At 34.3% G+C, this 26,173-nt stretch overlaps 1 protein-coding gene across 1 annotated transcript in view; it reads right to left on the bottom strand.

Annotated features, from left to right (window-relative positions):
- Positions 1-25,621, bottom strand: part of LOC115875002 (nose resistant to fluoxetine protein 6-like) — an 86,748-nt gene extending 61,127 nt beyond the window's left edge. The window contains exon 1 of the mRNA XM_030890314.1: positions 25,290-25,621. Coding sequence (XP_030746174.1) covers positions 25,290-25,533 — 244 coding nt within the window. The 5' untranslated portion in view covers positions 25,534-25,621. The remainder of the gene's footprint in view (positions 1-25,289) is intronic.
- Between the last annotated feature and the right edge of the window lie 552 nt (positions 25,622-26,173).

Raw genomic sequence — 26,173 nt, 5'->3', positions numbered from 1 at the left:
AATAACTTTAATTCGTTTTTCAGTGACAGTGCTTCTGATCTACTTGGAAATATTGGAAATGTTCCATTTTCTACTCATATTCCATATTATCGACATAATATTTAATCAAAACAAATAGATATTACTGAATTAATAGAGTGTGTGAAAGAGCTTCGAAATAAGTGCAGTGGGGGGGGGCCGGCTGCGATGAAATCTTAACGAATCTTATAAAATTTGTTATTCATTTTATAGCAACACCCCTTTGTTACATAATATATAATTCGCTTAAAAATTGAATGTTTCCAGATGAATTAAAGTTGGCTGTAGTTGTTACCGTATATAAAAAAGGGGATTCATCGAAATATGAAAATTATAAATTATCGTCCTAACAGCATGCTGTCTTCTTTTTCGATTCAAGTGTTTGGTTTGGTTTGGTTTGGTTTGGTTGAAAAATGTTAGCTAACCATATTATTAAATTTATGATTGAAACAGGGCAATTAAAAGACTGTCAACACGGTTACGGTTACAAAAAACGTTCAACAACTACTGCAGTAATTCAGTTTATAAATAATATTTTAACAGCTTTGGAGACAGGAAATATTCCCGTGAGAATATTTTTAGATCTATCTAAAGCATACAATACAATTGATCACAACATTCTGATCCAAAAATTACACATGTATGGTATCAGAGGCTCAACTTCACAGTGGTTACGATCATACCTGAGCGATAGAAAACAAAGAGTAAAAATCATAAAAAATCGCGACATAAGTTATTCAAAAGATATGTCAATTAACGTAGAAATCCCCCAGGGAAGTGTTTTAGGGCCAATATTATTTATATTATACATCAATGATATTCAGACATGGACGAAAGAGAAGAACTGGTGTAGAATAACAACATATGCTGACGATACTAATATATTAAAAAAAGGGGAAAATATAGGTGAAACACTAGAAATGGCTAAAAATATTATGCACGTGGCACAAAACTGACTAAAATAAAAATCATTTAATATTAAATAAGGATAAAACTAGCACCATACATTAAAACTAATAGATCTCAGTTGGAAGAACCACAGCAATTTATTTTTGACGGAACGCCTCTGAAATAAACAAAGCATAAGATTCTTGGGATTAGAATTAGACAATACTTTCACGTGATCAAATCATATCGAAAATATCTGCAAGAAATTATCTAAATCGATATACAATATAATTGGACCATACTGTAATTGTATAAAAATATATAATACTTTACCACATATTAAACAGGTCAAACAGACTGTACTACATATTTAAAAAAGAATTGTATAAGTACTTAATAGATTTGGAGCCATACAGTTTAACTGATGTTTTTAATGCGTCAGTCATATAACATTTGTTTTTTCAATTATTTTCACATATCGTCGGCTTTATGACGAAAAGGCGTATCTCGATTTTTGGCGATTTTGAGATATCAACGTCATGACATGCCCAAGGACATATTTTAACATAGCGAATTTGCGCATCTCAGTATTGTACCTTTTTCATTTTATATTCGTTTAAAAATTTGCCCCATCTCAAATACTACAATTCTTCGTTATGACGAAGAGACGTATGTTGATATAGGGCTCTTTGTTATATCAATTGTTATACCAATTGTTATACTACAAGAAAGATGGAATTTGAGATAGGTCCTTTTGTTTAAAGTTATGAAAATGCATGCGAGAGAAAATCACTCTCTTTTACAGTGTGATTTTGAGTCTGTTTTTTTGCCAAAAACCATTGTTAGAATGAGCTAGACTGTGCACATAGCTGTATCGGGTATGCAAAAGATTGTCCAAGAATAAATGGCCGAAGAAAAATTGATCGAAAGCAAAACAACAAAACGAAAATTGCCCTAATGGAAAAATTCCCGAAATTATAATTTCCCTAAGAACATCTTAGCGAACCAAAAACTTGCCCGAAAAATACAATAATTTTTATCTCATTATCATTGTCAGGCCATTGGCATTGTCATCGCTGTCAATTATTGGAAAAATTTATTTATTGTGCCTATCATCATCCTGCATAAACACGTAGAATGGAAGTCGAATTTGTTATCATTGAACAGGGAAAACAGAAACTGTTAGTCCAGTTATTTGTATCAAAAAGGCACGAATGAAGAAACATATTTTGTTTTTGTTTAGTTTGGTTTTTATTAAATGGGCCGTGACTTTAAATGCCTTGTATTAATGCCCTCAATTAACTGAATAATTACTAAAAATATATTAGTTAAAAAAATGTATTTTTGTATAAAAACAATATTATTAAAATAAGCTAGATAAGTGTATTTTAATTGATTATTGTCATTGCTTTTGAAATGAAAATAGTCTTTGTTTTCAATTGATCTAATCCAACGCGAATAAAAGTATTTAAAAATTCTGATTTTTTGGTGATTTTCATATTTTTCTGTATGTATGTATTGTATTTTCTTGTATGTATTCCATAATGTGAATATTGTATTTTTTTTCCTTATTAAGAACACTTTACCATCATTTTTAAATTTATTTTACATGGGCGTATGTATACTATTCGTTCGGAAATAAATTTATTATTATTATAACAAAAAGGCCTATCTCTATTAAACAACTAAAAAGAAATTATTTATTAGAATTTACGCACAATTTATCTTCAGAACGTTTCCTCAATGTCTCCGTTTAAGTGTTAATACAAAAAAACTATTAAAAAATTAAAGACTTAACATTTATTGGCCAAATTAAGTAAGTGATTTTCTTTAAATTGCTCTCCTGAAAAGTAGCAAAAATCGAGATACGCCTTTTCGTCATAAAGCCGACGATATTTATTTTATGTATATGAATTGTATTTATTATATTTGTTAGTCACATATGTATATGTTTGTATTTCAAATATCTGTCAAAAGTTTAATATTAATAAAGTGTAAACTGTAAAATACATCTTATTTTTTTTTCTTTTTCTTTACCACTTTCATAAATTTCGAAATGTTTATAAATTTATATTCTTCTTAGTGGAGTAAAATCACAAAAAGTCACTTCCTTCTCGATTTTTTTTTTGAAGGTATAGTCACAAAATATTTATGAAATGATCGGTTAGGGCTTTGTGTATATGAAATGATTAATTACGACCTTTTTGGAGGGGGGGGGGTCAAAAATTTTTTATTTCGTAAAATGTCAAAAATTCTGTCAAATGTTTATAACCATGTTTTTTACCTTTCCTACGCGATAACTCCTAAACTAATCAACTTAATCACATACTCTTTTTTTTTAATCGATTGAAAACACATAGGCGGTGATAGCTGAAGTAATATAGTGAGCGTATTTTTTTTTGGAAAATGGATTAAAGCGGGTAGCTTTTTAATTTGTAGGAACTATTTCGGTCGAAGGAAAGAAAAGTTGAAAAAGTTTTTAAACTTGATACAATCTTCTACTGCTAATATGTGTCTAGTTATCCTAAATTAAATTTACGAACACGTCGCGCGCCAGACCGCTCGGGCCTCGCCGCGCCGTCCCGAGACTTTTATTTTAATTACATTTTTCGATGTTTGTTGATTTTTTATAATTTATACAATGTTATTTATTTATAAAAAATAACAATATTATCTACCTTTTTCAAAAATGGCCAATGCGCGAAAGTTTATATTTGGGATGTGGATGGCATACACCCTTTTAGCACAGTTTTTAGTATAACAAACTATCAAACAATTGTAGAGAATTAGTCAATTCCCATTAATCCGTGGCGAAAAATAATAGCAAAATAGATATAAAAAAGAGTAATTTTCATTAAGTGTAATAAAACGATATGTTTTCTTTAAAGGTAACAAATTTGAAAGAAAAATTAATAACATTTAAAAAAGTATATCTATGTATATTAATTATTTTCTATTATTAATTTAAGCTCCTATTACTTATGTTAGTTTAGACGATATCTTTAATGTCTATACTTTATAACATATAATAAATTTATGTGTATTAGAAAATAAAATAAATATCTTTAGTGTGATTACAGTAATTTAAGACAATAAAGTTATAAAGGAAGTAATAACATTTGCTAATAGATCACATTTTTAGATATTAGTTAATAATAATTAACTTCCAAAGGTCAATGAATTAATCTTTTAATAACAACGTAATAAATACATTGAAATGTCCGATTTTTTTCTATATTTTTGTAATATTGTCAAAACATTTTTCATGTAAAATTGAATCATTTTTCAGCTGTAGGTTCTTCCATTACCTATCTAACAAATTTCAATGTATTTTATGTTAAAAAAGAATACAGTTTAGTTTAAAGCTCTTTGATATTACCACATCATAACAGCATAAAGCTACCACAATATCAAAATAATTTATAAACAGTTTGTATACCAGGTGCGTCTCAAAAGTGGCTCACCCCTATAACTCTTTTTTACAAACAAATAAACGAGATTTTGTATGTTAGTACATGGCATAAATTAGGATTGATTGACATATTCATCAATTGTTTCCTGTTACCGGAAATGACTACAACTTTTGATTTTTAAATGGCACCCTCGGTATTTTTTTTCTTTATTCGATAGAAAATGACACTCTGAATAGAATGATATATCATATTATGTAAATATTTGACATTTTCGCATAGGGTTTATTTCAAATTATAACATGCGGTTCATAACGACAATTTGACTCGAAATACCAAGTGTGTGGTAACAAATTATTCGTAAAAAAAATATTTTTCCAAATATGCTAATGATCCACCTCGTTCCATTTGAAAAAATTGAGATAAGATTAAAAATACGATTTGGGGATCTTTTAACCGGCCAGGACAAGACACTAAAACATTAGACGATCAAATCTATTTTTCCTTGATTAAAAATTAGTGTTTTTAATATAACCACAGCCATATGGCACTCTAGATTGAAATTTAAAATACAGTTTGTTTTTGAGCGAATATGTCAAAAGTTGACATATGATATGTCATTCGATTCAAAGTGTCATTTTCTATCAAATACAGTAAAAAAATACGGAGGGTCATTTATAAATCAAACGTTGTAGTAATTTCCGGTGAAACAGGAAGTGACCAAAAACAATTGAATACGTCAATCAATCCTAATTCATGTCACATCCTAACATACCTAACCTGGTTTTTTTATCTCAAAAAATAAAAAAGTTATAGGGTTGCGCCACTTTTGAGACGCACCCGGTATAAGTCTCCTGGAAAAAATGATCATCTGCAACGTTAGCATGGATTTCGAAACACTTGGACTTACGCCCAGAGATCAAGATAAAATCTTATGATTATTGCGGCAGATTCATGTAATTTTCAATTTTTTGCTCTATATTCAAAAAGTTTACAGAATATTGGCAAATGTTATATTATGCTACAAATTAAAACTTTCTAATTAAGTAATATCAAAAAACACTATCACACTAATACAGATATCTACTATTAATATTAGGTTTTCGCGGGTGGTTTTCGTATACATATTTAATAGGAAATAATGCTTAATAATAGGAAATAATTACATTGATGAAAATTTACTTATAGGTCGAATTATACCAGGCGATCGAAAAAAAAAACGGCGTCAAAGACGGCTGGGAAATGAAGATCGATGATAAATTTGGCGAGGGCAACCCCAAGCCGTCATTACTTGGCCCGCACTCTTCTTTATTGTTTATTGGCGTTTATTGCCATTTGGCCTAAAGAAGAATGTAATTTGTTTTTGTACTGAGTAAAAAATGATTTTCACATGGTGTAGTTTAAAATTCGAGAAAAACATATTTTTTTGGAAATAGATTTGGTGTCTGGAAACGATCTTTTTTAATCATTCTATAATTATTTTTAATTTTTGAAAAGTTTTATGACAATTTTTAGTTAATGACGGCTAGAGATTGATCCCGCTAAAAATTATCATCGATTGTTATTCCCCAATCGTTTTTGACGCCGTTTTTATTCGATTTTTCGAGGTTCTGGAAATTAAAAGACAGAATTTTCTACAATTATGACATGAGCTCAAAAATGAAACTTGCAGTGTACCGAGCAATAATAATCCGCACGTGGAAACGCGGGTACCGTACCGCCGACACACGAATCCTTTAAACAAGTTGCAATAGAGACACCTTAGACAACTCTTAAGAATCAAATAGTTTTACCATGTCTCAAACATATCGGTCCTTGAAAAACCTAACTGCGAGAGTATTGAAGTCATGATTAAAAAATTCCTCCTAAGATGGGCTGGTCACGTATGCAGAATGCAAGAAAACCGCATACCAAAATATCTGCTTTATGGTGAGACGGTTTACTTGTAGACGGTAAGAGGAGGCTGCGTGGACAACTTAAAAGGTACAAAGATATTTTCCACGAAAACTTAAAGGAGATAAACATGCAGAATGAGTGGGAAGAAGCAGCGCACAATAGAACGCAATGGAGAAGAATTGTAAACTCAGTTAACAGCGACAACCAAAAAGTAAAGAGGCAACAAAGCTATGAGATTTTTGAATGTCCCGAGTGCGGTAGACAAATAACATCAGTCACAGAAAAGCTCATGAAAGAAAACGCCTTGAGAGTTGTGTCGTATAGACGTATAGACAATTCGAAATATTCAAGTTTTTATTGGAGAATATTGTCTTCGTTCAGATTCGAGGGTGGTCACATCGTCTTACAGGAGTTTTCGCTGATTTGTCTTTTGAGCGTTAATTATTGTGATAGAGCTAAGGGGTAAGTCCCAGAAAAATACAGAGAATAGTAGTGATAGATTATTTAACGCCAATAAAGCTGCTTTGCTTTTAGTTAAAAGCTAAGTTAATTATAGGCTAGGTTAGGCTAAGTCACCATGTCGCCCGAACCGGGGGGGTCGGCCCCCCGGGATTTAAATTATAAGAATATTTCAAGTAAATATTTAAGTATACAAAGTAGAAATGTATTGAATTCGCTACATGAATTAACACCAGCAAATAAGGAACATGTTCAAGAAGCAATAAAAGAAATACAAGAGTTGCTACAATGTGAAAATAATATTCCACCAGAGGAGCGAGAGACCTTAATAGATTTGGGAAGAAAGGCATGGGCAGCACGTCTAAGGAGAGTAGAATATTCAAAGAACGATATAGGGCCATACACAATTATCATTGAATCGACAGAGAAAAATGTAGCAGGGTTACACTATTCGGATTTGTCGAAGATGTTATATCAAATAAAAGTTGAAGGCATAACGAATATTACTAAAAAGAGATTTAATAAGGTAGGAGTCGAGTTTATTACATATCAGCAGGTTAATAATTTACTTATTAATGATAAATTACAACAGAAATCTTTGATAGCGTATATTCCCCAGAGATTGTTATCAACGAAAGGCATTATAAGAGGCGTGGGACAATTAATTTTACAAGAAGATATCGTACAAGAAAGTTATAGTAATAAAGAAATCATTGAGGCCAAAAGATTAGATAGAAAATTCAGAGAAGGAGGCAAGATAATTTAAAAATCATCATTTACAGTAGTGTTGACATTTGAGGGTAAAACCTTACCAAAAGAAATTAAATTATTTGGAGTGAATTACCCACTTATGTAAGGTCGGTCATACAGTGCTACAATTGCTTAGGATATGGACACTCAAAGAACCAATGTCGGAAGTAAAACAAGATGTTATAAATGTGGAGAAGGGCACATGGCAAAAGACTGTGAGGAAAACTACAAGTGCTATCATTGTGGAGAGGGCCATTCAGCGACGTCATGGGATTGTAAAGAGCATAAGAGACAAAAGAATATCAACACGTTAATGGCAGAGCAGAATTTGTCAGCCTATGAAGCAAGGCAGATATGCCCATCAGATAAACAGAAAAATAAAAGAACACCTGGCTATAGAACTAATTACGAAGAATTTCCATTATTATTTTCTCAAAAAGCAAGCATACCACAACAGAAAATAGATCCTAACTGTAGCAGAAATATCACAAGTCTGAATTCTCCGACAAGACTCATAACTCAACGGAAAAGGAAGTCGCCAAGTTATCCAAATATATCAAGCAGGGAGAGAGAGAATGTTAAAAAAATTATCTTTCCAACAACAGATAGAGTTGTTATAGAGCCATTACCACAATTCCAAAATTATTCATCACAGGACATAGAGGTATTTCAAGCAGAAACAGAGGAACTTAGACAGGAACAATCTTCAGATATAGAAATGGATAATAGGGTAGAGGAAACGGCAACAAATGTGGATGAAACAAAAAAAGATTTCGAGACAGTTTCTAAGACAGTGTTAAAAAAGAAGAAAGAAACAAGAATAGAAAGTATAAGAACAGATTAAAAAAGGGGAAAAGAAAAAAGAAGAAAAGGAAATTAAAAAAAAATTAATTAAAAAATTAAAAATAGTAATAAAAAACCAGGAAATAACTAAAAACAACTAAGTTGTATAAGAAATGAACATAAAGATTATACATTGGAATATACACAGCTACAACAGTAACAAGGACACGCTAATTAATCTTTTGAGAGACTACAAACCAGATATTGTTTGCTTAAACGAAACATGGCTGAAAAAAGAACAAATAGTAAATGTAGTAGGGTACAACGTAATAAGAAATGATCGACAAGACGGACATGGTGGAGTTCCCATCGTAATACATAAATCTCAACCTGGAAACGTAATAAACATAAATATTGGACATCCTTCAGATAGATTTCAATATATAGCCTTAGAGCTAAAAGATTACTGTATAATTAATATATATGTTCCACCAGATCTAGAAATAAATGCGGCAGCCTTACACAGAGTAACTTCCAGAATAGTAAATACCTATTCAAAACCTATCATCATCCTCGGAGATTTTAATGGTCAGAATCTATCATGGGGATCAGGCTTTAATAATATAAAAGGGGAGCAGGTATTAGAGTTTTTAGATCTAAGTGGTATGGTCATCCTTAATAATGGAGAAGAAATAAGAGTTACATCACCCTTAATAAGAAAGAGTGTTCCAGACTTAATAATTTGTTCGGCAGAATTAAGCACTAAAGCAAAATTTGAGGTGATCCAGGACTGCGGAACGAACGATCATTTACCTATAATGTGTATTGTGAGTAAAAATCAATATGAAATTCGGCAGACGCACAGATCAAAATACCGGAGTACATTTAACGTCAATAAAGCAGATTGGGAGAAATATAAGAAGAGCATCAAGAATATGGTGACAAATAGGACTCTACAAACATACGAAGAACTTGCAGATACAATAACAAAAGCAGCAGAAATTAGCATTTCGAAGAAGGAAATGTTTAAAATGTCTAAACCAAGACATGCATGGTGGGATGAAGAATGCTCTCAATCGATTAAACAAAAAAAGATAGCTCTAAGGAGATACAATGAGCATAAAAGTATGGCCAATTTCATTAGCCTCAAGCAAGTCATCGCAAGAACCAAGAAACTTTTGAAGGGCAAGAAGAGCGAAGGATGGAAGAAATTCTGTGATAAAATATCGATTAAAACACCTGCAAAAGAAGTTTGGACGTCAATAATGAGGTATGCTAAGTCAACAACCGGTAATAATCAATTCAAAGTAATAGATTCAGAAATCGGAATCAAAATTCTACACAATTTGACTCCATACTACGTTGTCAACGAGCTACCTATTTTTCCTTTTCAAAGACAAAGGAGTGCACCATTCAATGACAATGAGTTAAATATTATTTTAGAGAAAGTCAAAAATTCGACTCCACGGTATGACAACATAACGTATTCCATGATAGCCAATCTCCCATCGGAAATAATTACAAGTATGCTAGCAATTTTCAATTCATACCTAATAGATCTAGAAAAGGAGCTTCCTGAAGTATGGAAAACTCAAATTATATGTCCAATCCCTAAAAAAGGAAAATATACAAACAACATAAGTGATTGGAGGCCAATCAACCTTGCCAGCTGCCCTGGGAAAATACTGGAATCTTTAATAAAAAATCGTTTGGATTGGTATTTGGAAAATAAAATGGAACTGAGTCCTCTGCAAGCAGGATTTCGCAAAGGGAAAAACGCACTGAAAAATGCAATGTTAATATGCACTCAAGTAGAGATCGGCTTTAGCAAGGGACAAAGTTCAGTTGGTGTCTTCTTGGATATCAAGTCGGCATATGATAATGTAGAATATTGTCAAGAAAAATGGCGTATCCGCCAGAAATTAAAAATGTATTACTGGTTGCCTGCACAACCGCAACGTATCCGCCAGAAATTAAAAGACTTTTTCAGGCGCCATCTTTTAGTCAAGTCGAGAAGTAAGGGAATCAGACAATGGAATTGTCTGGTATGAAGAAGTACGCTTTCCGAGAATTGGGGAAATTTCGAGAAGCAGTCAATAGAGTATATAAGCCGGAGCCATCGACAACTGAGGGAGTTTTTGAAATTTGAATATACCGCGTGGAAATTGAAAATCGGACAATTTAAGTTTAGTAATTAAGTTAGTAATTGTATATAAAGTGAGAAAATAAATTCGTTAAGTATTTTATCGTGAGTTTAAATAGTGGACCCACGGAATCCGTAACAATTGGTGTCAGAAGTGGGATTCAAGAGGATTTTAAGAAGAAATTAAGTGGATTGGAAGATTTTTAGACCCAATTAGAGTATTTTTATGGTTGGTACAAGAGAACAAGCGAAGAAAATGGAGGAAGTAAGCAAGTTATTGGGCGATTTTATGGAGAATATGAGAAGAGAGAAGGCAGAAGAACAAGAAAGACTCCGTAGAGAAAAAGAAGAGGAAAAACTACGACGTCAAGAAGAACAAGACCAACTACAGAAAATGCTTATGGAGAATCAAGAAATTAGACAAGAACGGTTGGAGAAAATTGTAGAAAATCTAGAAGTGCGTCGCCAGAAAGATAAACAAGAAGAACAGGACCGGCTTGAGAAAATTCTGGAAGGCTTAGAGGCGCGTCATCAAAAAGAAAGACAAGAGGAACAGGACCGGATCGAGAAAATTTTACAAGGTTTTGAAGTGCGTCGACAAGAAGAAAAACTTGAAGAGCAGGACCGTATCAAGAAAAGTTTCGAAAAAATGGAAAAAAAGCAACAATCAATGTTGGAAGTACGTTGCCAGGAACAACAGAACCACTTCCAAGAAGCTGTAGAAGATCTGGAGGAGCGCCTTCAGCAGAAGATAGAAAGATTGGAGATGGACCTACAGAAGACCAAGGTACAAGTAAAGACACCTGGCGTTCAAGGAACAGCGAACCTTAAGGCCCCGACCTACGATGGACAAACGACATGGACAATGTACCACCGTCAGTTTGAAGCAGCCGCCGCTGCCAACGGATGGACTGACCAGGAGAAAGCAGCGGCACTTGTCATCGCGCTGCGTGGCCCTGCCCTGGAACTGTTGCAAACTATTCCTGCAGCCCAACAGCAGGAATACCAAACTTTGGTCGCTGCACTGGACAGAAGATATGGCGACCAACATCGACGCCAACTTTACCAGGCCCAGATCAAGACACGCCTGCAGAGGTCCGGAGAGAGTCTGCAGGAATTTGAAGCAGACTTACGTCGGCTGGTACACCGGCATATCCAGAAGCACCGGAAGGGTTTAGGGAGGAACTCGCCGCCCAGTGTTTTATCAGCGGATTGAGGGACAACGAATTACAGAGGGCGCTACAAATATCACGATTTTCTACCAGCAGCGAAGCACTGGTCAGGGCGCTGGAAATAGAAGCTGCTTTTAGCGCCATCCCTAGACCGAAAATAAGATCAGTAACAGTCGAGGAACAGCCCGAGAGTACCCACAGAAGTTTGGAGGAGATGTGTAAAAAGTTCGACAAACTATGTGAGCTACTAATAAATAAAGGAGTCAACAACACCCAGACAGAGAACCATAGAAGATCCCAGGAAATCAGGTGCTATAGATGTGGCAGGAATGGCCACATCAAACGGGATTGCCGTGTCCAAATGCGATCCCGTTCACCATCCAGAGAACGTAGGCACCAGGAAAACTAAAATCAGTCAATACTAAGGGGCGAGTATTGACTGGGGAGAACAGAGCCCCCAGGATTTTTTCCATTAGAAGTCTAGGAAGAACCGCTGACAGTTTGGTGATCGACGGGAAAGTCAATGGAAAGGGAATCCGAATGACAGTGGACACTGGCGCTATGGTATCGTTGGTGCGGGCTAACTCAGTGCAAGGATTGAAGCTGATGCCTCTGAGAAGAAGAGTGTGTTTACGTACAGTTACGGGGGAAATGGCCGTTGTACGGGGAGAGGCTATCGTCGAACTGAAGTTAGGAAATTTGAAGTTCCAGCATAGCGTTTTAGTGGCAGATATTGAAGATGACTTCATCTTGGGCATGGATGTGATTCGTCAACATGGATTTTCGTTCGATCACCAGAGAAATATCCTGAATATCGGAAATGAAGAGTTTATGTTATCTCCAGACGAGGGACCAGGAAGAATGGATGTAAGATCAGCGGAAACTGTGGTGATACCTGGTAATACCGAGAAGATCGTATTCGGTAAAGTGGAGAAAATCGCTGGGTGCTGTGCCATCCGACAACAAACAGGATAGGTACTTAGTAGGAAAATCATTGGTTAACACCGACAAGAATATACCGATCAGAATTGCGAATGTTTTCCCGAATTGTGTCAAGATCCAAAAAGGTGACAAGATAGCCATCTGCGAACCTGTAAGAAGTGTCACCCGATGTGATGAAGTGTCGTCAGCTGTTACACAAAAGGCATCCCAAGAAACACTAAAACATCTAGAACAGCTATGGGATCACCTAACACCTGAGGAGAAACAGAAGGCTAAGCAGTTCCTGCTAAAGCATGGCAGTATTTTTGAGAAGAACAACAGTGGAAGAACGGATTTTGTGAAGCACCGGATTAATACTGGTCATGCTCAGCCGATTCGACAACGTCCTAGAAGAGTTCCCCTTTCCAAACAACAAGAAATGGAGACAATGGTAGATAAGATGTTAGAAGAGGGAGTAATCGAAGAATCATCAAGTCCATGGTCATCTCCCGTTGTTTTGGTGACGAAGAAAGATGGTAGTACACGATTCTGCGTGGACTATAGGAAGCACAATGACGTCACTAAGAAAGATATCTACCCACTGCCACGTGTAGATGACACATTAACAACTCTGGCAGGTTCGTGCTGGTTCTCCACTCTCGACTTAAAGAGTGGATACTGGCAAGTTGGTCTGGACGAGGACGATAAAGAAAAGACGGCTTTTTCTACAGGAAACGGACTATACCAATTCAAGGTCATGCCGTTTGGATTATGCAATGCTCCAGCCACTTTCGAACGTCTCATGGAGGTGGTGTTAAGAGGATTAACTTGGAAAACGTGCTTGGTTTACCTCGACGATGTATTGGTTATGGGAAGAACTTTTGAGGAGCATTTGCGAAATTTAGAAGAAGTCTTTGGCCGCATACGGAATGCTCACCTGTACTTGAACCCGAAGAAGTGTAGCTTATTCCAGCGACAAGTGGAATTCTTGGGTCATGTAGTCTCGGCAGACGGAATTTACACCGACCAGAAGAAAATCGCTGCGATCAAGGATTGGCCTAAACCTCGCGACAAACATGAACTTAGAAGTTTTCTGGGTTTATGCACCTATTACAGAAGATTTGTCAAGGGATTTGCCAATATAGCTGCACCCTTACATAGACTTACAGGTGATGAAGTCGGCTACGAATGGAACACCGATTGTGATGTAGCCTTTGAAGACTCAAGGCGGCTTTATGTTCAAGTCCTATTTTAGCCTACCCACAACAACAAGGGAGGTATATCCTGGATACCGACGCCAGCAACATCGGCATCGGTGCAGTGCTATCACAAGTGCAAGATGGCGAAGAACGAGTGATAGAATATTACAGTCGAGTTCTATCTAAACCAGAAAGGAATTACTGCGTTACCCGGAAGGAGCTGCTAGCAATTGTGAAGGCAGTTGATCATTTTCATAAATACCTGTATGGCCAAGAATTTTTAATTAGGACAGATCATGCGGCTCTCAAATGGCTTATGGAGATGAAACAACCTGAAGGTCAAATAGCACGATGGCTCGAGAAGCTCCAGCAGTATCACTTTACCATCCAACATCGTGCTGGAAAGATGCATGGTAACGCAGACGGTTTATCCAGAAGACCCTGTCAAATCGATTGTAAGCACTGCAGTAAAACGGAACAACGTGAAATTACTGTCATGATAAGGAGTTTTAAGCTTGGAACCGATGAACAGTGGACGACGACACAATTGAGGAACGACCAAATGGAAGATCCAGACATCGGAGCAATACTACGGCTCAAGGAAGGTAACGGCGAGAGACCACCGTGGCAGGATATTGCAAACAGAGGGCTCGTTTTCAAAGCTCTCTGGGCTCAGTGGAATTCACTGGTTATTGAGAATGGATTGTTAAAGCGCACGTGGGAAAGTGCGGATGGCAGGACAGTACAACTCAGTTACTGGTACCAAGGAAGAAAGTTACCCAGGTATTGGAAGAAATTCACGGTGGTAAAACTGGAGCCCATCTTGGAGTAAACAAGACCTTGAGCAAGCTGAGAGATCGTTTTTACTGGGTGGATTATTGCGAAGATGTCAAGAAATGGTGTCGACAATGTAAAACTTGTGCAGCCAGCCAAGGACCAAGCACTCGCTCTAGGGGAAAAATGAAACAATATAACGTTGGACTGCCATTCGAAAGAATCGCTGTTGACATTGCAGGCCCATTCCCTGAAACGCACAAGGGCAACAAGTACGTTTTAGTAGCGATGGATTATTTCAGTAAATGGCCAGAAGTTTTTGCCATTCCAAACCAAGAAGCATCGACTGTAGCTGAAGTATTGGTCAATAATGTCTTCAGTAGATTTGGAATTCCCTTAGAGCTTCACACTGACCAAGGAAGGAACTTCGAGTCAAGACTGTTCCAGAAGATGTGTGATCTGCTTGGTATTCACAAGACTAGGACAACAGCTTTACATCCGCAGTCTGATGGGATGGTCGAAAGATTCAATAAGACCATTGAAGAACACCTCTCGAAAATGGTGGCCGAACATCAAAGAGATTGGGATCAACACATACCGCTGTTCCTAATGGCGTATAGAAGTGCAGTTCACAACACCACCGGACTTTCACCATCGAAGATTTTATTTGGTCGAGAATTACGGTTGCCTTGTGACTTGGTGTTCGGATCACCAGACGACGGCACCACAAATGTAGAGGACTACGCGGATGAACTGAAGGAAAGGTTAATGGAAATTCATAAGGCCGTAAGAAGTAAGATTACGCTAGCCAGTGACCGGATGAAAGCTCGTTACGACCTCAGAGCCAATTCTACGGGATTTCAACAGGACGATATGGTATGGTTATATAACCCACAGCGCAAGAAAGGGAGGTCCCCAAAGTTAACTCCAGCATGGGAAGGTCCTTATACAGTCATCAAGAGGATAAATGATGTTGTGTACCGGATTCAACGCAGCCCTAGAAGTAAGATGAAAGTAGTTCATCTGGATCGATTGAAGAGATACCAGACAGGAACCTTGATCGGGACGATCAAATTTGAGAAGGGGCAATGTCAAGAAAAATGGCGTATCCGCCAGAAATTAAAATGTATTACTGTTGCCTGCACAACCGCAACGTATCCGCCAGAAATTAAAAGACTTTTTCAGGCGCCATCTTTTAGTCAAGTCGAGAAGTAAGGGAATCAGACAATGGAATTGTCTGGTATGAAGAAGTACGCTTTCCGAGAATTGGGAAATTTCGAGAAGCAGTCAATAGAGTATATAAGCCGGAGCCATCGACAACTGAGGGAGTTTTTGAAATTTGAATATACCGCGTGGAAATTGAAAATCGGACAATTTGGTGAAGGAATCTTATAAATAGTTAGTTTGTTATGTGTTATAAGTTAGTAATTGTGTATAAAGTGAGAAAATAAATTCGTTAAGTATTTTATCGTGAGTTTAAATAGTGGACCCACGGAATCCGTAACAATATAATAAATTATGGGAAATACTTTATGCTTTAGAGATTCGATATGACTTGGCGAGCTTAATTCTGAAATTTTTAGGGAATAGGAAGATTTATGTTAAGGATCCCTCTACTGGAATGCTAATAGGTTCCAGAATAGCCTTCAAGGGTTATCCACAGGGGTCTCCCCTGGCTCCTATACTTTTTAATCTATATTGCGACACAATCAAAGAAGCCGCTATTGGTCAGGTAAAAGTCTTTCAGTATGCAGATGACTTAGCCATACTATGTACGGGTGAGGACACTGAAACCAACATTGATCAAATAAACGCAACCTTAAGAAACATTTCCACCTGGCTAACGGGGCACGGAATGTCAATCTCTCCAGGGAAGTCATCAGCCATATTTTTCACTAGACGTTCTAGCAGGAATCCCATGAGATCTATTGAATGGAATAATCTAAATATAGAATGGAAGTCTGAAGACAAGCATCTAGGATTTGTACTGGATCGCAATCTGAAATGGACAAGTCATATAAAATACATATGTAACAAGGCGCACAAAGGAATCAATATCATGAAGGCAACATGTAAAACGTGGTGGGGAGCGGATCCCTTAAGCCAGCTAATGATTTATAAGACAATGGTAAGGTCGCATTTGGATTACGGAAGTTGCCTGTTGAGCAGAGCCAATAAAAAAGATCTAAATCAAATGGATCCCAGGAACCAAACCTGGGAACCAAGCAGGCTTTGAAAGTTTTATCGTATGAAAATCCGATTGGAAACATGCTCATACAACTGTATGCAAGATATAATGAAGCTCCAGACAGTTGGAAGACAGCCCCTCCTCTTGTAGAAGCACTAGATTATGCTGCTCAAATATTGGAACAAGTAAGAGTTCTCCCAAATCGTCCCTGTTATTTTTTCACTCTGGAAGATCAGATTACACCTGTTAAGGTCGAATATATGAATTTAAGAAAGGAGACTAACAATAAACAAAGTTTTATAAATCTTGCTAAGGAAAAATGGCCAAATAGTGTATTTATTTATACAGATGGCTCAAAAGATCAAGACGGGAAGGTTGGAGTGGGGGTATTCTCAGAAGTCAGCGAACTAAGATACTCAGGTCGAATGCCAGATTTTCATTCTATCTGTTCTGTAGAAGTTTATGCTATATACATTGCCCTACTTAAAATAGAACAATATGACATCGCCAAGGCAGTTATATTCTCTGATTCATCAAGTGCCCTAAAGAAGATAAGCAAAACTGGAATAGACGCTGAAACGGACGAATTAACACTGGTCACAAGAAGGAAATTAATAAACAAAAGGGACGAACAATTAGCATGGATACCAAGTCATACCAACATTTATGGAAATGAGGAAGCAGACAAGTTGGCCAACGCTGGACGGCTCTTACCTCCCACACTCAAACGTTAGAGCTGCAGCTTCAATCGTAGAATGCATGAATAACTGAATAGTTGCAGAGCTTAAAGCAACCTGTTTAATAGCCTCAATAATTCTTAGTCGTTAAGAAAGATAAATCGGTGAAAGTTCATAAAACGTGACCACCCAAAAAAAAGAAGAAAAAAGAGAAGCAGAAAAGTACTTTGCCAGAATGGTCCTGGCAGCCTAGACAACACAACTCTCTCCTGAAAAGGAGAGTTTAAGAAGAAAGAAGAAGAAGAAAACGCCTTCCGTTACCATTTTCTGATGCGTGTCAAATACTCGTCAGGATTAATGGTATGTATCGTATGTATTTTATTTGATTATACGGTATATGTTTGAGATGAAACTATAGAATAATCTACAATTTGAACTGTAAACTTACTTGTTTAATATAATTTTATATCATTTAAAAAATGAATGATAATATTCAACTTCATGGGAAATTGATATGAATATTTTCTTCTAGACAAATATACTCAAGTTACTTTGCCACTGCTCGCTGCTCGCATACATATTTGTATACTAAATATTTGTATTTACAATAAATATTTTTTCCTTGAAACGTCACAAAAGTATTACATTTTGTGACGTGATGTAAAAGTTATTTTAACGCCTAGGCATAAAAGTAAAGCACTTTTACGCCTAAACATAAAAATACGAAAATATATTATTAAACTGACATAAAGTGTCAAATTCGATGAGCGTAACCATAGTTTCTCGAGTCTTAAAAAAGTGCAAATATTTTTAGGGTTGGGAAATCCCGATAAAAAAACATATTTTTGTTTGTGGCGGTTGAGAAAAAAATAGCATGTTCTATTATATGTCGTAATGTCAAAAGTTGTCATATGAAATGTCATTCTATTGAGAGTGTAATTTTCTATCGAATAAGAAATAGAAATATACCGAGGGTGCCATTTAAAACTTAAAAGTTGTAGTCATTTCCGGTGAAACAAGAAGTGACCAAAAACAATTGAACACGTCAATCAATCCTATTTTAATGTCATATACTAACATACCAAATCTCGTTTTTATCTGAGAAATAAAAAAGTTATAGGGGTGAGACACTTTTGAGAGGCACCCGGTATAGAGAAATATCTAATCAAAATCATATATTGTATATCAGTCGTCACACAGAGATTTACCGATAATTTTTAATTAATAACAGATACATTGATTGATTAAAAATACATGCTAAATACTACTTATATTATTCCCGTGAGTATTGTTTTTTTTTATAGGAAATAAGTGTTTAAGATACGTATTTGCACACGTGTGAGAAGGAAGTATATTTTTAGTTATCTGAGAAATTTATGCTATTCATGAAAATCAATCCATCCAATGAGAATTCAATTAACCTGATTGAAGAATTTCAAAAATATGAAATTTGCCTAATAGTTTAAAGGTCAATTTTTCTAAAATACGCAAAAGGGAATTTTTAAAAAAGTGGTTATACTAGACCAGTTTTTGGTAGTAGTACTATCGTTAACTACAGATAGATAGATTATTCAGGAAGTTTTATTCTTACAGCTTAATTACCTTCTACAAGCATAAACAATAATATCTAATCAGATTGCATCAAAACACGATATACAAACATAATTTAAAACATCAACCAAGTGGAAAATTAATAGTAGGAGAGCTAGCAACGTCGGAAAAGCAAGTATTTTAAGACGTCTGGCTCTCTGATATATCTTTTACTATGCTCTCTAGAACAGCATGCGGCTCGTCTGACTGCCGGTAAACTTTGCCTTCCCTACTGCGCATTGAAAGAAGATCCTATATTTTTATTAGTCCTTTAAATTCTAGTATTGAATATGAATCGAACATATCTCCATAGCGCAGTGCGTAGAGTTTCCAGTGGTGGCTCGTGACCCTTGTGACTGGGTAGGCGACAAAATTTTAGTTGCGTCTATTTGCCCCCTCCTAATTTACATAATACCCTAACCCTGTTTGTAAATATATTATATGTTATCTCTGGGTTAAAATCATAGCTCAAGAATATTTTGGACAAAACTGAAGCAAAAATAACAGCATTCAACGTAATGACATAATGATTGACATAATGTACAAGTATATGTTTTTTATCTATTACTATGGAGTACATCATAGAATTTTATTTTATTTTTATTTATTTACGCAAACTTAAAAATCGGTAGTATTGAGAGAAAGAATAATTATGTTTTATATATTAAATTGATGAGTCGGTCTCTTAATAAAGACATGTTATTTATTATTATATCAGTAAAATCATCAGATTGTTGAAGAGCTGTGAAAAGATCTTTTTAGATTGAAAATAAGGCAAGTGACGATAAATATTTATTTTTCATGGAATCTTTACTATAAATTTTAATGCATTTCAAACATGAGAAATGTCTCTCAACCCAAGTAGGTACTTGTAAATTGTGTAGTAAGAAACAAAACAAACAATTTGAAAGCCTCTGGAAATATATTTCCAGGATTATTCTCCTTAAATTATTTTATAATCGAAATTATCATATCTATTATTAATACCTGCAATTTATTCTTTAATTTAAGTTGGTCAATAACATTTTTTGTTTGTTAAATCGCTATTAAATGTGTTGGAAATGTATCAATATAACAAGTTTGTTAAATCAGATGTTAAATGCTTTGGAAATTTTTTATAGGATTCTTTAAATTTCGGATCCGCAAGAGATAAATAAAAATAATTGCGACATACGAGTACCTATCTGTAAACCTTGTTCCTAAATGTATAACAGTGTTATCTAATATTTCATTAAATAAAATTCGCAAAGATATTTGACTTAGCTTTATTAATATATCGAATTGAAATAGGACACTGAGACTTTTCGGTAATATCTGTTGTATCGTCTTCTTGCACCGTATAAAATAACGCGTTTTTTTATTTCGGATTCTTTTATTTCTCTTTTAATTCCACTGATATGTATTTTAAGTTGTTTGTTAAATTTTTGAAAAAACTTTTATTTGATTGTATTTTTTGCTCTCTTAACTTTGTAGTGTCCTGAAGATGCAAATAAATTTTGCGAAACGTCGACAAATTTAAAACAAAGGACTTCTGTTGATTTCTTTCGATCCTAATCCAATTTATAAAAAAAGAACACATTATATATTATTGGATCGACAACAATAAAAATTATATTTACATTTTGGAATTGTACAACTGACGTTCGGAAACTGGGAGCTGGAAAGAAAAAATGGGTTATATACAAGAAATGGAACACATACACGGTGCCAATGTAGCAAGAAGTTTAAAATCATGGGCCAACTGTAACAGAAAATTGGTTAATTATAATAGTCACAAAATTTTCTTAATAAGATGCAGAAGAGCTAAAGTTTTCCACAACATATTTTAAAGACAGCAAAATGTATAGATCACTTAGTGGTAGAGGAATCACCCCTTATAAATCAATGCCATTCGGCGCTTAAAGATTTTCAAAGGAAAATATTAAATTTAGAAATTTCTTTTATACATTGGAAAATTAAGCAATTAGAATCTAACAAAATATTAGCTGTCAATGATCTGAAAAACACTTTAAATACATCAGATCTTGATAGATTTAAGAATAGCCAAGAAAAGTTTTATTGTAATCAATTAAAAAAAATAAAAGCCAAACAAATAAATAAGTTCAATAAACTTGTTAAATTACAAAATCCTATACAAAGGGTCGAAGTAAATAATAAATGGATTGTAAATCACAGTGATGTAGATGTACCAAATGAGGTACAGTATATACTAAGTTTAGGAGAAAATTTTAATTTACCTTACGAAAAAGGAAATGAACCTTTAAAAGACCTAATTATAGATTTGGAGTATATTTTAGATATGTTCGAAGACGAGACGAGCATTCAAATACGAAATCAATGTATAAATGTTACAACAAACTTTGTTCGTTCCAATAAGCCTTTAAGTTTTCAAAGAAAGCAATTTCAAAACATGATAAAACAAACGGCTATTTTTCTTAGTAAGAATAAAGATAATATATTAGTATTAAAGGCAGATAAGGGTAATACTACCGTTATCATTAATAGAACTGAATATCTAGAAAAATCTCAAAATATTCTAAGAGATGAAACGACATATAAAAAATTAAAAAAAGATCCAACGATAACAGTTCAAAATAAAAACAAAAAAATTATTGACACTTTAGTAAGAGAAGGTTTTATTGACAACGAGCAAGGTAAGAAATTAAAAACTGGTGCTGCTAATCCACCGAAGATTTATTTTCAGCCAAAAATACATAAAAATAATCGACCTTTCAGACCCATAGTATCGTTTGTGGGATCACCTCTGTACTCTCTGACAGGTTTTTTAGCATCTCTTTTAAATGGTATGTTTGTCAAGAACGACAGTTATGTCCGAAATTCATTTGAATTTGTTAATGATATAAAAAGCATTAAATTACCTAAAGATTATCAACTCATATCTTTGGACGTTATATCACTTTTTACTAACATTCCTACAGATATAGTAATTAATATAGTTAATAAGAAATGGCATCTTATAGAAAATGAAATAAAAATTCCCTTACATAGATTTGTTGAACTGTTAACATTTATTTTTGATAACAACTACTTTCAATACCAAGATGAGTTTTATCAACAGATATATGGACTGGGAATGGGTAATTGTTTATCACCGATTTGTTCTGATTTAGTTATGCAGGATTTACAGGATCAATGTATTAAAAAACTTCCTTTTCAATTGCCGTTTTTTAAACGTTATGTTGATGATATTATAACTTCAATTCCTATTAATCAAGAACAAAGTATATTAGACATATTTAATTGTTATCACCCTAAACTACAATTTACATTGGAGAAAGAAATAAACAACAGCATAGCATTCCTTGACGTGAGACTAATTAGACACAATCAATTAATAGAGACAGATTGGTATCACAAGCCGACATTCTCTGAGAGATTTCTCAATTATTCCTCCGAACATTCTTTGAAACAAAAAATTAATGTTATTAATAACCTGAAAATCAGAGCTACATCACTATCATCAATTAATTTTCATAATAAAAATTTAAAATATATCGAAAGCATGTTGATTAAAAATAATTATCCAATATCTATGATTAAAAAAATTCTTAACAAGAAAACCGTTGTAAAATCTACTAACCAAAATGATAGAGAAGTTTATTGTAAAATACCTTATATCGACTGTCTGTCAGAACAAATTAAAAACACATTTAAGGGTCATACTACAAAAAAACAGGAAAAAATAAAAATTACAACAAGGAGTCATAACACCATAAAGAGACGGTTCTTTTCAAAAACAAAATCAAAGAATAAAAAAGAACTGAAACCGGCATAATATATAACATTCCTTGTACTCAATGTCCTAAAAGCTATGTTGGGCAGACCGGTAGATATTTAAAACAAAGATTGAATGAACATAAAAATGATCAAAGGAACTTTCTTTTGAAATCTAATCCTACCGCATTAGTAGAACACAAAATAGAGACAGGCCATAACTTCGATTTTGACAATACCACTATTTTACAAACACAATCTAATTATAAGAAAAGATTATTTGCAGAGATGATAGAAATCCAAAAAAACAAAAATTGCGTTAATAAAAGAACAGACGTAGAAAACCTGAGTACAGCATATTTTAATATTCTTTCAAAAATTAAATAATATAACTTCAAAATAATGGTTTAAATCCAAATAATATTTTTATATGTTTCTTTTTTCAACTGTTCTTTATCTCCAGGTAAAAATTATATTAGTATTTTATCAACTAGAATTAGTTGCTCTCTGTATACGGTCAACGTAGGTACATCTGCACTGCTTGTCTGTGAAAGGAAAAGATTTTCGTGATATTTCTCTATACATAATTGTGTTATATGTTTTTTTTTATGTAAGTGTGTTATGTGTTTTAAAAGGAAAAAAGGGATATATACCACTCCCCTCTATACCATCCGTGTATTAATGGATATGACTAAGAAAGTCCAGATTTAAATGTGAGTAACATATACATATATTTTATTTAATTGTTAACATTAGGGTAGTTTTACCAATTGTATATGTGTGGAATTCCACTGATATGTATTTTAAGTTGTTTGTTAAATTTTTGAAAAAACTTTTATTTGATTGTATTTTTTGCTCTCTTAACTTTGCAGTGTCCTGAAGATGCAAATAAATTTTGCGAAACGTCGACAAATTTAAAACAAAGGACTTCTGTTGATTTCTTTCGATCCTAATCCAATTTATAAAAAAAGAACACATTATCTTTTATTTCTGTGGCGTGTTCTGAAATACAACCGGCTATATAATTTTGAATAATCTCGGACAAGCCCGAAAAATGTTTCCAATTTGCTTTAAACGTTTTTTGAATTTTCATATAAAAGTTTTAAATGCTAGGTATAATGAATCATATGAAATATCCCCTTAACGAAATGTGATATATCCCCTTATGAAATATCGAGAATATCCCCTTAACTTTTAAGCCTACCGAGCCCCCACGACTTCATGCGAAGGCGACCAGAGATTTCGCCTAAGCCCCGCCTTAATACGATACATCTCCGACTTACGTCGCGTCAATGAGTTAGACAGAGACAGAAGACTGCCGTACGTCGTCTACTATCAGAGTCGATGCAGAAATCGCCGAACAAAGGCACTCCAACTCCAACGGTCAAAATTATTTAGTTTTCTAACGCAGCGGCACAGTGAGCGTACGCCAGCGATAGTGAATATTTTAATATACAAGACCACAAATATTAAAATAATATTGATTATTAAAACACACTTCCGTGTGTTAACAGTATTTTTATATATTGGCAACATTAATAGTAAATAATGTAATGTAAAAATAAATAAACCGCTTCAATTCTGCCAAAATTTTAGGGTAGACGCCGCGCCGCCTACCTTGCCTACCCTGACGAGCCGCCACTGAGAATTTCCGACCACGAACCGAGGATTCAGAGTTCGAATCCCGGTCAGGACAAAGACTTTTCTATTTTATTTTCGTTTATATTCTGATAATAAAGTATTAAACACTTGTTTTTTTTAATAACCAGAATTATTTAATACTTTACTATCAGAGTATAAACGAAAATAAAATGAAAAAGTCTTTGCCCTGACCCGGATTCAAACACTGAATCATCGGTGCGTAGTCGGAAACTCTACGCACTGCGCTATGGAGACATGTTCGATTTATATTCAATATAAATAGAATTTATAGGACTAAATTAAAAAAAAAATATAGGATCTTCTTCCGATGCGCAGTAGTGAACGCAACGGGTATCAACAGCCAGACGGGCCGCATGCTGTTTCAGAGAGCATAGTAAAAGATATATCAAAGAGCCAGACCTTGCTAGCTCTTAGACTATAAATGAGTAGTGAATGCACACTGCATTCACCAACTAATAGAATCATATCGATTCTCTCTGATGTAGGATAAGTTTGCTTGTTGTTTTTTTAAATGTTTAGTTTGGTTGTTGTTTTTTTAAATGTGACTAATGTTCAATATTAATTTGGTCTCACCCTTTATAATTTTTCGGGTCAAGTTTTAATTTAATTTAGAGTACAATGGTTATTTTAAGAATGGTTATTTTAACTACGTATTAGGCTATACCGAGTAAATTCCAATTTAGGTAGCTTTTATTGAAAATTATTATTATTTTTTTCATTTTTAGAAAATGTTAAATATGTCAAAAACCTCACATTTCAGCCATATACTCGCCCTTAGTTTTCTCATAGAATCCGAAAATCAATTAATATATAGGGTGTTCCATTACAAAAAACACAACTTTGATATGTAACTTTTTTTGGGGAGACCCTGTAGAACTCACTATAATTTAAAAAAATGCTCAAAAACTAACCAACATTTGCTCACAAAATTTAATTTCAATATAAAGTGTCGATCTCCCTGGAGCCTCCGCGTCGTATGAGAGGCGCCACCCTGTACATTCAAATTAAAAATGACTTTACTTACTTTTATATAGCAAATCTTCAGTTTCATTCAGCATTTTCAGTTGATTATAGCACTCTGTACTGATATTCAACTCCATAATTTTGTCGACAAATTCATTAAATGTTACTCCATCAATCACCACTTTCTTTAACACTTTCTCTGACAGATTTGATAAATCGCATTTTACCCGTATTAATAATGTCCAAAATACGAAAACTATAGCTACTTTAGTATTCATTGTTAACAGTGTTTTAAATAAAATCATGCGATTCTTTATTAATTAATCATATCAGTCGTCTGTCAAAATGAATGTCTTGCGAGCGTCTAAACTAATAATAAGGTAATTTTTAGCTTAAGTGGCTTACTATCTCAAGTAATTCCGTTCCTAATCGAATACTTCTGAGTGCAAAATTAGATTATTATATTAGATAGGACCAATACAATAAAAAAATAAATATTTCGAATTATAGTACTTCTAATCTCTCATATAATCCATCAGGCGCAAGTGTATCTCTTAAAAAATATATGCTATACAGCGTGTTTCAAAAAAATGTGCCATCTCCCGTGGGGAGATTGATTACGTTTAATTTACGTATAACTAAGATTTATTTTATATATCAACATAGGTTTCGTCACTACACTTCGTCACTCCATTTTTTTTTATTTATTATAATTTTCTTCCAAGTGCTTTTAGTGATTCGAATGAAATCTTGATATTAAAATTAAACGTCATTATAAGTGCGACATATTATTTTAATAATAAAAAAGTGTCGACTTATTCACCAGGGACGTGCATATGGGTTAACACTGGAATGTTTTTCAAAATAACATGGGTGATTTTAATCTTCTTGATGAGATAAACGCAATCGAGGGGTGTCTCACTGTTGGAATTACATGTACATTTT

The sequence above is a fragment of the Sitophilus oryzae genome, unplaced genomic scaffold, assembly GCF_002938485.1.
Source record: "Sitophilus oryzae breed Bouriz unplaced genomic scaffold, Soryzae_2.0 scaffold_1312_pilon_pilon, whole genome shotgun sequence".
Lineage (NCBI taxonomy): Eukaryota > Metazoa > Arthropoda > Insecta > Coleoptera > Curculionidae > Sitophilus > Sitophilus oryzae.
This window is presented reverse-complemented; position numbering and strand designations above follow the sequence as displayed.